Raw genomic sequence first — 14,008 nt, forward strand, 5'->3', positions numbered from 1 at the left:
AATCCTGCAGCATTTGCCTGGTCTTGGCCCTGCAACCACTTTGCACATACTTAGCAGCAATCCCCAGAAGTACCACTCTCAAGAACTAGTGCTGCCTACCCAGTTTAGCAAAAAAACCTAAGATGTCTGATTTAAAGTTCCTGCCTTACAAGACAGCGGCTTCTTTTTTAGGCAGAGGGCACTGCCATATGTACACAGTGAGAAGAAAGACTGACCACTCATCTGATTTAACTGCAAGGTCCACAGAAGGTTCAGACCTCCGAATGAATGAACACCATCTTACATGGAAACCAGTTTACCTGTAACAGTCACGTGCTCCTTATACATAAGCCTTTAACAGCTGAAATCCAAGAGATTGACAGCTACATTGCCACTATGATGAGTTGTTGAAATACCTAACAATGTATGAGGGAGCAAATAGATCTTAAGGTATGCCTCTATTTAAAAAGCCCCTGAGAGCACTTGGGGTTCCGTGCTCCTTCAGCTAGGTTCCACCTGTCTCCAGCACATCCCTTTCTACAGCCTTTCCTATGGTGCATAAACCACAAATAAGCCCATAGTTTTTCTTTACTTAATTGTTTGACCTTCCTCATGGGTTGCATTGAAGTTAGGATGAAAAGTTCTGAAGATTGCAGATAAATACATTTCCTGTAGGGCTCAAACAGTTCAGGTGGGATATTTTGCTAAAGCAGATACTTGCCTGTATCAAAAAGGTACCTAAACTCAGCTTGAAGATCTAAGCTCTCTTTAGAGGCAGTGGAGAGAAGGTAGGACCTTCAAGAGGACAATTTTGCTGATCTATTGTAGACACTTGAAGATTAAATGAGTCATCTTCATTAAAACAACCCTCTTGGGGGGTGGTGTGGTAGTGTTGTATTTTAAGTTAGGTAGATGTCCTTTGTTTCCAGGACATCCTCAAAGTTCTGATTTACTGAGACTTTTGATACTACCTGGTACCCTGCAAAAGACTGGAATGCTGTACTTTCAAAGTATGGAAAGAAATATGACAAAAGATGCTGATTTCCACTCTGATACATGAACAGCGCGTAAAATCCTTCTCCCATCAAATGGGAACTAGAGTTTCTACACACAAATACCCTTCCTTTCTTGGTTTCCAAATTTACATTTAAACCACAAATCTTGTATTTTATTACAGAAGAGAAAGGCTAGTTTATGAATCGGAATAACCTTACATCATCATGTAAGCTAAAAGAATTAATCGATCAGCTCTTTCTTGAATTTCCTCCTTCATTGTTTTTTGGCAGGAACACCTTCACCAATGGGAAAATGGTGAAAGGATGCAATTCTTACATTCCTTCAAAATTTTATATATATATATATAAAATAATAATAATAGTTTGTAGGCTCTCTTCTTTCCTCATTCAGTAGTTCCTTCACCAGGAGAGGCTTCCTTCTCTGGCTGGGAAGCTACAAAAAGTCTACCATATATTTTTTTCCATACCTCAGTAAAACTCCTGATTACCGTGGTATCTACCTGCTTCCCTCATTAATTTGATAAGAGCTACTGTATATACTCAACTCACTTCATAAGACTTCTTTCTTTATCTGAAACTAACTTTTATAAAAAGGCAGATCAGCCACCTTTTTCAAATTTGAAATTGCACACAGCCAAGAAAATAGGACCTATAGGCAGTTCACAAAGTAGCAACACTTTTAGTTGATCCAAACCATTTATCAGACTAGCACATCATATCGACAGGTCATGAGAGAAGGTCATGGGGAGCGAGAGTGCTGGAAAATTTCAATAACTAAGTAATCTGACAGAGTTCACTTCTTGAGTTTAGAAGCTAATTGTGACCAGTGAACACAGCAAATGTTGCCATGGTCTGATTTAATACTTAGATCACAGTGCATTTTTTCCATGTTTTGATGGCCTTGATTTTCTTAGTACTAGCCTTTCTTGAAATATATTTTTTTTTTCTACATTCAAAATATATTTTCCACAAACATACTCTAGGATTTTAAAAAAAAATAAATCACAGCTTATGCAAATACTACAGCACTCTCCTTGCTAGAAGATTTGGTGAAAACAAATAGAAAATGTATTCAAACCCAGTTTTCAGCTAAAAATCCAAACTAGGAAGTCACAGAAAACTTTCTGCCATGTTAAGCCATTTTGCTGTATCCTCAAGGGACTATCCAGCAACGCATGAAAAGATTATTTTGAAATGCTCTAACTGCAGTGAACTCTGAACAAGGCACAGCTTTTGTATAGTGATTCAGATGGCTCCTGTAAAGCAAAAATGCCATGATTTTTTTTTTCTCCACTTTATATTTATTTTAAGGTCCCAGCTCAGGAAAGAACTTAATTTTATGGTCAGGCACCCTTTCCTGTATAACAATGAAAACTAAACGAGAGCTAAGTTCCTCTTCACTGAAAGAGCTTCAGTTTATCATGCTGACATTAGGAAGATGTTTATGAGAGCTCTTTCTGAGCTGCTCCGGGGTCCTGCTTCCCATGTGATGCCATGCTGGACCAAGGGGTATGCTTCTGCCTCCCCTCACAGCCATCCCAGGAGCAGGCAGATGCACCAGTTCAAGTGACAGGACTCCCAGGCAAAACCAGATTTAGTTGCTATCGCAGAGGTGCTCTAAACAGGAGGTGGGGGAGACACCTCCAACTGCCTAAGCAAAATGTTTTGGAATAGCCATTTAAAGAAGTAATCAAAGTGAAAGAGGCAGGAAGGTCAGCAAGTTTCTATATAATACATTCCCTGGAATTAATAATTTCCTCCTGCAATCTAGCTATGCCTTTAAATATGGTGCCAAAATATGTGTATGTCAGCATGTGTATAACAAACACTGAAATGAAGAGACTACAGGGGGGATGACTAATACAAAGGGCTAAAATAAATCTTGCTGTAAATCCAAAATGTTCCTATACAATCCTCGTATCAACAGTGGCAACCAGCAGCAGCTTACATTGCTGCTGGAAAAAAAAATGCTACATGAAGTACTAGCAGCAAATATTTATACCTTCACATGCTGGGACTGCGTATATATGTTTTTACAGCCAAGACCTGAAACTTCAAAAGACAGAAACTAAACAATTTTAAACTGGCTGCCAACAAACAAGGGGGTTTCTACATAATGATATACAGGTTTGCTTCTGTACATGGAGTGTGCAACAGTGAGCCTGAAAATCTGAACATATGCTTCAAGGAGCACTCATGCACTACCAGCACTTTAAAGTGCTTTGACAGCCCTCCTTTGCTTATGGTTTTAAACATCGGCAGTGCAGTAGCTGAAGCATCTTATTCTTATGCTGCAAGATAATAACCTACAGATAATAAGCAGAAATTCCACTTGAGGTTTTCAAATTGCAAAGATTTCTTTTTCGTTATACAAGTGAAGAAAAACCTCAAGCAGCCTGAGACCTTTCACAGAACAAGACAGCAAGCTTTAACTCTTCCCCTTAATGTCTTCCTGCTCCTTGCACACATTACTGTGCAAATGCCAGAAAGAAAAATGACATGAGCGCTACACAAAACTGGCCTTAAAAATGTAACCTGTCATCAGCCAGGAAAGACTTGTGGCTCTGGGACTGACTCCATTTTACTTTTTCTGCTTCAACATTCACAGGGAAAGAATAATGTTCATTTCAACAGCTTTCCTTATTGAACATGACAAACTTCTCTACAGTCCCATGCTCAGGCAGCCATTAAGTTAAAAGGCAACTTCGAAAAGGAATTATTTTCTACTCCTCCATGCTGTTAATTCATTTCCAGTTCAGCTGTTCTTTATTATTATTTTTTAAATCTAACTGATACCCAGCTTTCATAAAGGCACAATCCAGGTCTCACCTTCTCAGACAGAAGTATGGAGTGAAAATGCCAAGTAGAACAACTGGAGGACTTCTGTTTGTCCTTCCAACAAAAGCACTTGTTATTTTGCTCCCTAACCAAAAAGTGATGGGAACGCTGGACCAGAAAATAGGGGCTTGAGCTAAGTGGCACGCTCATCCTTAACGGCAGCAGGCTTCACAAGACTCAGGTTTAACCCATTTTTCAGTCTGTGGAGACAATTCTTAAAGGCTAAGCTTAGACACCTAGGGAAACTCAGGGAGACTAGAAGGCTTTTGTATTGTCAATGGAGACTGGCAAGTGCTTCTCCAGAGTTGTTTCGATGCCTCTCTCTCTCTCTCCCCATTAATTACTAGAGTAAGAAAACATAGTAATTTTAAAATATTCTATTAGTAGTAATTACTAAAACACTAATTACTACACTTAAGATATCAAAAGCTACATGCACGGAGGGAGTTTCTCATCAGAAAATTGAGGACACTGTTTCTTTCCTTCTCCCTCCTTTCTCTGAATTCCCTTTTATTTCATTGCCTAGACTGGAAACTCTTTGAAGAGACTGTCTTGTAACACATGCATCTCACTTTACAACAAGATTATCATCTCAGCAATAACAACACAATTCTTTATATCCTCAGTATTGATTCACCTAAACAGGCTCTTGAAAAAAATAATAAATCAGCACTTGCTGGCCTGCATGATGCATGCAATAGAAGCAGCAATAGCTCCTTCCAAAACCCCACAAGTGCACATGGTACTTGCTCTGGGTTAACACCGTGTGTCTTTGATGCTGGGGACAACTGTCTGAGTGGAGTCTAAACAACCTGGCATCCCTGCAGAGTTTGGGCCCTCCAGAGGAGGGGTGACAATCATCTGCTTGCACTGCAGTTGGCTTCCAGTTCAAACAGACAAACCCTATTTCCAACTGTTCGTCCCTCGTTCATCACAATCGTGTTTACCTTTGCTGGAAACTAAATAAATAGGCAGGCAACAATCTGATCCAGTTCCATAAATCCAGCATCAGAGTAATCCCAGACATATTGCTAATTTATCAACAGCTTCAGGAAATACCCTGGCTAATTTGGTAGGAACTCCCATTGTGACAATCTTTTTGGATGCCCTGGAAAGCAGCTCCTTGGCTGGCAAGTCAAGTAGCACTTCCCTTGCCCTCCAAATTAGCTGGATACCCAAAGGAAATTACTAATCTTTCAGCTCAAAACCAAAACACACACAAGCATAATGAGCACTGTTTCCCTTTGTGGAAGAACAGATAATCAATGGCTTGAAGTGTGGAGAATATACATCTCTCTCTTAACACTAACTCCACTGCACTCTGTTTGGGTGAAGCTCTTCTGTGCCATCACCTATACTGTTCCCATCATAACACTTTTACCAACAAGCTGAGTTCTTTCATTTACTATGTTTTTAACCTGGCTTGAAACCTCTGCAAGAAAGCAATACAAAAATACATAAAAAGAAACGAGTGCTAATTTGTTCTTATCTGCTTCCAAAATACCATTTACTACTGCAGAATTTCAGTATCTACTATGTAAAATCAAATGTCACTAGTGAAATTCCCTAGTTAAAATGACTTGTAAAACTTCTAGCATTTCCTTTTAGTTTGAAATTTCTGATGGGGAGGAAGTTAACTTGATTATTTTTTTTTCTAGTTTTCTATTTCTGGCTTTCACTGGTGACTTGTTTCCTTTATATATAAGGTGTTTGTTGGGGGAAGTGCTGCAGAGACTCCCAAGACCCTTTGAAGAGTGTCTGAACATCTCTAAGGCAGAACTCCAAATGCCAAAAACATCTCTGACTTGAAATTCCCGGGAAGAAAATCTTAAAGCATTTTCTGCAATAAAGCCAAAAGCTTAGAGCAACAAGAACAGAGGAAGCATGAGGACTGTCATTTCCTCTAAGAGCAGCAAGATAATAATTCCTATTAACACCTCCCAGAGATAAAGGCCATTCCAGTGGGCCATATGTGACTCTCTTCCTTTTATTATTTTTTGTGCCTGAAAGACTAGATCAGTCAACACAATATGAAGGAATTAGTTCCTGGCACTATCTTGTGTGATGTATGTGTATTTAAGACACAAACTCTACTGGTTTCACTATGCATTTTCACCCGTAAATTTCACAGCTGTACTGTATACCAGAGAAGTGGCAAAATAATTATTAACTTTAAAAAAACCCCAACCCATGATGTAATCAAATACCAATTGCTGTATCAACAGTTTCAGTCACAGATAAATGACAATTCCTAATCCCCTGTATTAATGTCAGTTATTCTGAAAGGTCCAGCAACACTGACACCTAGAATGGTTAGATTATCAGTGTAAAGGTACAATTACAGAAACACCTGCACTGTCTGAAAGGATACTACCAGCTTTACTGCAGTTTAGATTCTGGGAAGTTAAAACTAAGCAAAAGCTTGAAATATTTAATGACTATTCTTACAAAAATGCTCTTGAAAAACAGCTGTTATAACTTGTTTTCCAAAGTTCATTCCGATCTGCTGCTTGCTTTTTTTTTTTGTTTGGTTTGTTTTGTTTTGTTTGTTTCTTTAAGTATATTTGGTATGTGAAAAGATGAAGAGCTCCATGATTTTAGTTCCCTTTTCAGTCAATAAAAACTCAGTGGGAGAGAAGCAGGAGGAAAGAGAGTAGGATGCTTTTCCTGTTACAACAGCAAGACTAGGGAGACATGGGTTCAGTGCCTGGCTCTGACAGAAATTTCCTGTGTGACCTCAGGCAAACCATTTGGTGTTTCAATTATTTATCTGTAAAGCAGGGATAACCACTATCCCAAACAGGATTTGCTTGGATAACATTTATTAACATGTCAAAGGTGCTCAAAAAGTCATGTATTAGACTCCTTCTGACTACATACCCAAAACCAGTGCTCGAAATGACCCAGGGTATGCCAGTGTATCATGTAGACATCTCATAAAACCATACTTGTCTACTAGCACTCCTCTGCCTGCCATGCGAATAGGTCTCACAACAGCAGTTTGAAATTTCTACAAAGACAAACTGCAAAGTAGAAGCCAGACATGAAATAACGTGGGGGCAAATGCAACCTGTTCCTAGCAAAAGAGGATACAAACCCTGCAAATATTTATTATCACAGTGCCCAAGACCACACCACCCAGCTGGGCCTCCTTTAAGCAAGCCATCTGAGGTACAACAGCAATCAAAACCAAGTTAAGCGCAAGATTTAAGGTTTTTGCCTTGTTTTTCTAACAGCTATTCAAAACCATACAGTCCATCCCATCCTTGCCAGCGTAACTTAGTCTTTATAGAAATGATGACAAACTATGTCTGGAAATTAGCCCTTGCCTACTCAGGTGGGTAGCATATACCCCAGATAATTCAAGCATGTAGAACAGGTGTCTTGTCTAAGACAATTTGTCCAGAGTTCTGGAAGAGCCAACACAGAGAAACAAGCAATGCCTAGAAGGAGTTTATCACAGCTGAAGTTAGATGGGCTGAGTTTTCTATTCCTCTCTCAGCTACACAGGAACATATAGGATAACTGACTAGATGAGACACTGATATTTGGGCAGACAAAATCCGTTAAGGAGACTCCCACCTTTCTGCTGCTGCCCAAACACAAACACGCACCCTGTCCCACAGCACACAGAGACCAGGGAAGGGACAAGGAAACCAGTCACGATCCCTTGACAGACAGTGTGTCAAAGGGAAGGTGATATTTCATACATAAGGCTGGACTAAAAAAAACATGAAAATGCAATGCCATGGAAAATGAGAAATAGGCTGGAGAATTAATTCAGTTTAGCTGGAGAACTGACTCAGTCTATACAATACTGGTGTCTCATACAGTAACCCAAAAATCTGTTTGTCAGTGATTCTGTCTTTAGTGCCCATCTGTAAGCCATTTTTGTGTATATATCTATCTATCTATATCTCTATATATATATCTTCATCTCATACCTTTCAACAGCACAAATCTTGGAAACCTGCTTAGAAAAGTCTTATTGGATCTATATTTACACAGATTCAGTGACACAGTCACCGGCACATGGAGGATGGTAATATTATTAATCCAAAAGGCTAGAAAAGTAGCTAACAATAACGAAAGTATAATACTTCTTCTCAAGAAGTCCAAAGAGCTGGTTCCATCTCACAAAGATTACTCTGAATTTCAGCAATAAATTCACCTCAGTAGTGAGGTTTCCCTCTCTTGGCCACCTCAGTATAAATGATGATATTTTATTGTTTTAACAAAAGCTTTGAAATAAATAAATATTAGAAATGAAATCTAGAATGTGTCTCCTTCACCACAATTTATTTTGATTTTCTTTGTAGTTGACAAAATCATCTTTTGAAAAACACTGTTGAAAGCATAACTTTCTCTGTTACTTACATTTGTTAAAAGAACACTCAAAAAGAGCAAATTATAACATGGACCACAGAAAAAATAGATTTTGATAATGTATTCAGACACAGCTAATGTTTTTGCAGATAGCATCTGTCCTGGTTTCAGCTGGGAAAGAGTTAATTTTCTTCCTAGTAGCTGGTACAGTGCTGTGTTTTGGATTTAGTAGGAAAATAACGTTGATAACACACTGATGGTTTAGGTTATTGCTAAGTACTGTTCATACTAAGTCAAGAACTCTCCAGCTTTCCATGCCCTGCCAGCAAGGAGGCTGGGGAACACAAGAAGCCAGGAGGGGGGAGAGCCAGGAAAGCTAACCAAAACTGGCCAAAGGGATATTTTGTACTATATGACATCATGGTCAGTATATAAACTTGGGGGTGGAAATCTCTGCTCAGGGACTGGCTGGGCATCAGTCAGTGAGTGGCAAGCAATTTTTTTTTAAACAAAATTGTTTAATAACAAAAGTATTGTGCATTAGTTCATTTTTTGGTGGTTTTTTGGGAGTTTCCTCCTTGAGTTTTATTTCTCTTGTTTTGTTTTTTTTTTCTTATTTCCCTTTTCATTACAATTATTGTTATTATATTTTACTTTATTTCAATTATTAAACTGTTCCTATCTCAACCCATGGGTTTTATATTTTTTTCTGATTCTCCTGCCCATGACACTGTGGGGGGTGTGAGGAAGCAGCTGCATGGTACTTAGTTGCTTGCTGGTATTAAACCACAATAACCACAGGAAAAGACAGGGAACATGAGTCAGCTTGGTAACACATCCTGCTGATACTACATACACCGTTTAATCAGGGAGGGCTGATTAAGACTCAATCCTCTTTGGAGGTGTGACTCAGGGAAGTGTTCTCCACATTTCCTTCAGGATTAGCCTGACCTAGTTTTATGCTGCATTGTAAGAAACCAGGAACACACAAGCAGCTGGTTGTCCTAGGTGAGAGAAAGCAGTCAACAGCTGGAGGGGCTCAGCTACTTATGGTTATCTGGCCACAGATACAAAGAACCTTTTATTGTCTAAAAAAGCAACTGATTCATCTAGTTCTGCTGGACCTTTTTTATTTCAGTCACTGATAGTTCTCATTGCCTCTCTAGGCTCAGAACACATCACAAAGTACTCACCATCATCTGCTGAACGTGAAATATTTCAGCTCCAGTGGCAGAGAGGCGGTTTGGAAAGGAGATGTCAAGAAAAGCTCCAGGGAGAGTGCTTGGTCCAGCATTGTAAACCTATAAGACAATAAAGTATATAAATGTATAATAAATAAATAAAATTAAAATGACACCTATGTTTACTCATAAATGGGAAACTACCGTAGAACCAGAGCTGGAAGTACAGGTAGACTTGAAAAAATATAAAATACTGTGCAAGTCTTTCTATGCATTCAGACTGAGACTTCTTTCGTAAGTATCAGGATGAAGTCAAAGGTTTAGCTTATCTAACAGTCTTTAGGCACAGCTCATATATCAAGTGAGAAGCAGTTTTGCAGGATAAATACCAGTCAGCAATACAAGCAGCATGAAATTTCTACCTTATACACAGAGACACTACTAGTACGCAGAGTATTTTGATAATACCATCCAGAAGACTGTTAGAAATATCGCTCTCAGTTAACATTCTGATTTCCATCTGGTAACCACTGCATTATATTCTTTATATGTTTTCCTTATGAAGCAGAAGCCAAAGTAATGATGATTGTGACTGTCGGACTGTAGGTTTGCTGAGTGAGTTGCTTGGAAATGCATGTGAACATCTTCCATTCAAGTTCTGGTGTTTCCAATTAAACAAAACCCTTAGTGGAAAACAGTGGCTTTCTATCAACCCCCCCACAAATTTTCAACAAAAACTCAAAGACTTTCCAGTCCATCACTGAAACATATCCTGTGAAAATTCCAAAATTTGTGGGTTTTTGTTGAAAAGAAACAATCCATGGAAAAAATTCAATGAAAATACATTTTCATGTCTATCTAAATTTTTTTATTAGGAAAGTTCCTGGTTGTTTCTAACAACACAAATGTAAATGCATACAGTAAAACCACCAAGCCCCTTAGAGTATTTATCCACACTAAGACACTACTGTTAAAAGATGTAGCAATTAGTTGTTAATTGTGTAAAGTACAAATATTAAAACCAACAGGTTTTCATTCTTCAAACACTGCTTATATTTGAAGAAATGCCTGAATGATAAAGAGAATCGGTTCACAATGCCAAATCCTTACAAAAACGCTGAGGCTCCAGGCAGGGGGAGAAATCCCGCTACAATGGAGCATGATAAATGCTGCATGAAATAAAAACATAACGTTTCATGTTAGACATTTTAAAAAAACTTGATTATCTGAGGTCAGATAAAAGAGTTAATGCAGAAAAGACATGTTCATTGCACATCTTGATACCCAAAAAAAGAAGCATAGATATATTTCCTTATTCACACTGGACATGGTATAGATGTTCACTTATAAAAACCACTACAAAGCCCCTTATTTTTGTCAGTCATCTCTTTTTCTTGGTTAAGAAACTATTACTTTTCTCCATCTGGAGAAGTTTAATAAATGGCAGGCAAATCGTTAAAAACAATTAAGCAAACAGTGATACAAACCATGCTCTGCCCATTATGAAACTCTACCCTTCCCCACTGACACACACAGTTATGAGGTTTACCACGTTACTGGAGAGCAGGTCTGTGACTTGTTAGAGTATAATTTTCTACTTCTATATGAAAAAAATATTAATATTGTGTCTTTAAGTGTGTGCATAAGACACAAGAGGATGGTGCAGGACAAATGGTGGCTCTGCCGACATACAGATTCTCTCTCCCTTACCTCCTTACCTCTCATCATTTTTTTTTTTAGTTGAAAAATATTCATCTAGTTAAAGCATCAGTACATCTGTTCTTTATCTGTTTTTAACCAATAACTGGCTATGGGAGGGGAGGGAGGAGGTAAGACCTATAAACCCTCAAGAATGAAATCAGAATCACAAGAATTAATAGCCTGGTTTACAAAAGCTTTAATGTCCTGAAATCCTGCTTTCACTCCTTTTCAGTAAATAGCTAAGGGCACTGCATGACAGTGGGGGCTTAATTGCTCTGGACCACAGTCTGTCCACGGGGGCAGACATGTGTTACTCATTACGAGCTAAGTGGCATTCATGCCTAGGAGAACAGAAAGGGGAAAAAAGGTGAAAGACTATTTTTTTTTACAATAAATGAGTCCCCCACCTCTGCATGATTTATCATTCCCTAGTTCCATCTAGCGGTCAAAAAGGATTTGAAGTGCTTGTAATAGTTACAGCAGCAAAATGAGTTCGTTTTGGCTGTATCACAAGAGTTTGTTATAATAAATCATTCATGTATTTTGCCACATCAGGAACCCACCTAACTGCCATGTGAAGTGTAATCTATAGCTAATACTTGAATAATGCTGAGATGCTATGAGCAATTTATTGAAACCCTCTCACACCTGTCTTAGAGTCATAGTCTCCTCCCTGTACTGTACCGTATCAGTAATAGTATATTTTCATGCCGGGTGCATTTAGCAGGTCTGAATCGCTTGCACAGGTATACGTTTGTTCTCATGGATAAAGGCTGCCCACTCCTCCGCTCAATGACCATTCCACTAAAAAGAATTACTCCTCCTTTTTGAACCTGCAACTGCATCCAAGATGTGGCACTTCAGTAACTAGAGCTCTTTACTCAGCACGTAATGAAAGGTAAAGGAGAAACAAACGGTAGCAGCTTCATTCCTATGGAAGTGAGAGGCCCTATTTGCAATTCTAATTATAATACATTCAGATAAGGAAATGCACCATTCCTGCACGCTGTAAATATGGCATCCAATCAAGAATGCATTGCCCAGCATACTGTGATTCAGAAAAAAAAGATATACAAAACCAGAATGCTCTATCAAGCAGGAAAGCAGTCAAAATAAGGATCCGTTTTACCTGCAGTGTGAAGTTGAGAGACTGGAAAAGGCATTCATGGTTTTCCAACTGAACAAAGTTGGATGCTTCCACAGAATCACCATAGAAAAATGAAGTAGGGAAGACTTCTCTGAAAGATCAAGACATAGGTTTAGTAAGCAGTGTTTGTCAACAAAATTAACTGTATTTGTGGCAAGCTGAACTGAACCCCTTGCTTTCTGGTCATGTCAAATTCTTTGCGAGTATTTTACATTGATCTATCATTTGTGGTTTGATTTCCTTTTGACCACACTGGACTACATAAGCAACATCTCAACTGACCTGGGTTAAAATCCCATCACTGAAGCAGAATTCTTTTGACTATTTATCTCTTTTTCTCTTTTCCTGTCACAAAACCTCTTCTCCAGGATCCCCTGCCATGGATGATTTGTGCAAGCCCTATAGCTTCTCTTAACACACGAAATCATTGCACTACCAAGTTAATCTGAAGAAACAGTTACTAACAGGAATACTTCCAGTTACATAGTCACTAAAGCAACATTTCAATCTTATCTACCATTTACATCGCATTGCATGAATAAACACTTCATTAATTATCTGAGCTTCACCACCTTTATGCTTAACAGATCGTTTAAGGGAAGAGTAGAGGGGGATATAACTTACTTTCAACTACAGTGGCACAGGCCAAGTCTCCTCAGCTACCCTTATCATCTTATCACAAAAGAAAACGCAGTAGGGTTTTATTGGAAAAGACTTGGAAGCACCACACAGTACTTGGAAATCCTGCAGGAGAGGACTAGGAATGGTTTAAGCAGCCTTTGCGCCTTCTTCTAATCTCAGGCTGCTCCACTGGCTGGAAAGGGTCCTGGTGTAATTTCAGAGAGACCTTGGTGAGGGATTGCCTAAACCTCTGCTTCCTTCCAAAGCTGTCCTTTTGGGGCAGAGTTTTTTGAGGCAGGATATTGAGCCTGTTTAGGTACATTGCCTTTTTCCCGGCCTGCCTCCTATCCCAGGGATTGCTAGGGGAAACAGGGAGAGGCAGATTTTTTTCTCTCATTTACGGCGTTGTGCCAGAAGTCTCCTCCCAAACATGGTACAAGCCCTTCCGGGCTATTTATGACCAGGGATGAAGTTTGCTCTCATAGACTCAAATGCAGGATAGCTAATAAAAATAAGCTTTAAAAAAACACTGTCCAAAACCCAGTATTATTAATATTGCCATGCCTGGGAATGTTGTGCCCTCCAACAAGCCCAACTTTTCCTTGGTAGCTGGACATTTCTGTGAACTTGAATTAACTAAACTTTGTCTATGAGAAAGAAATAATCCACGTAGCCAGTTGGGTGGGGCTTATAAATTCAGATACCTTGTATTTTAAAAAGGTACATTCCAAAGAGAAAGAAGAGAGACCAATTTTTATCATTTCTTTGGCACGCAGTATTCTGTAGGTGACAAACAGAAATCTAAATATAGAGATACAAATGCTTTCATCTGTGAAGCTATACAAAAATCCATCTGTATCAAAGCGTCAAGAAGCAAGGGATATAGAGTTAAATTTCTATGCAATCTGCAACAATGAAAGCATTCAATATTTCCAGAACATGCTCCTGAGACTGCACTCTCAATATAGAGGAGATTTTTCTCCTTGCTAGTCATCTAGTGAGGTCTGACAGCACTCTTCACTCCTCTGAGCAGGCTCAAGTGTATCTTCCACCCACTCCGACTATTGTGGCAGTAATTAAGGGGTTTTATTTCTATGCAACAAGAGAGGAAAGCAGCTTTATGTGATAAAACCCAGACTAGACCATGAATCTGAGTTTACCCAGCTTTACACACAAATCACATGTCAGTGCAGGTAACT

The 14,008-nt window shown here is 38.9% G+C and overlaps 1 protein-coding gene across 1 annotated transcript in view; it reads right to left on the reverse strand.

The window, feature by feature from the left end:
• ITGA9 (integrin subunit alpha 9) overlaps window positions 1-14,008 on the reverse strand; it is a 230,434-nt gene that overhangs the window by 39,719 nt on the left and 176,707 nt on the right. The window contains exons 22-23 of the mRNA XM_055804642.1: window positions 12,171-12,279; window positions 9,353-9,460 (exon numbers count right to left, since the gene is read on the reverse strand). Of these exons, the coding sequence (XP_055660617.1) occupies window positions 9,353-9,460; window positions 12,171-12,279 (217 nt within the window). The remainder of the gene's footprint in view (window positions 1-9,352; window positions 9,461-12,170; window positions 12,280-14,008) is intronic.

This window comes from Falco peregrinus, chromosome 5, assembly GCF_023634155.1.
Source record: "Falco peregrinus isolate bFalPer1 chromosome 5, bFalPer1.pri, whole genome shotgun sequence".
Classification (NCBI taxonomy): Eukaryota; Metazoa; Chordata; class Aves; order Falconiformes; family Falconidae; genus Falco; species Falco peregrinus.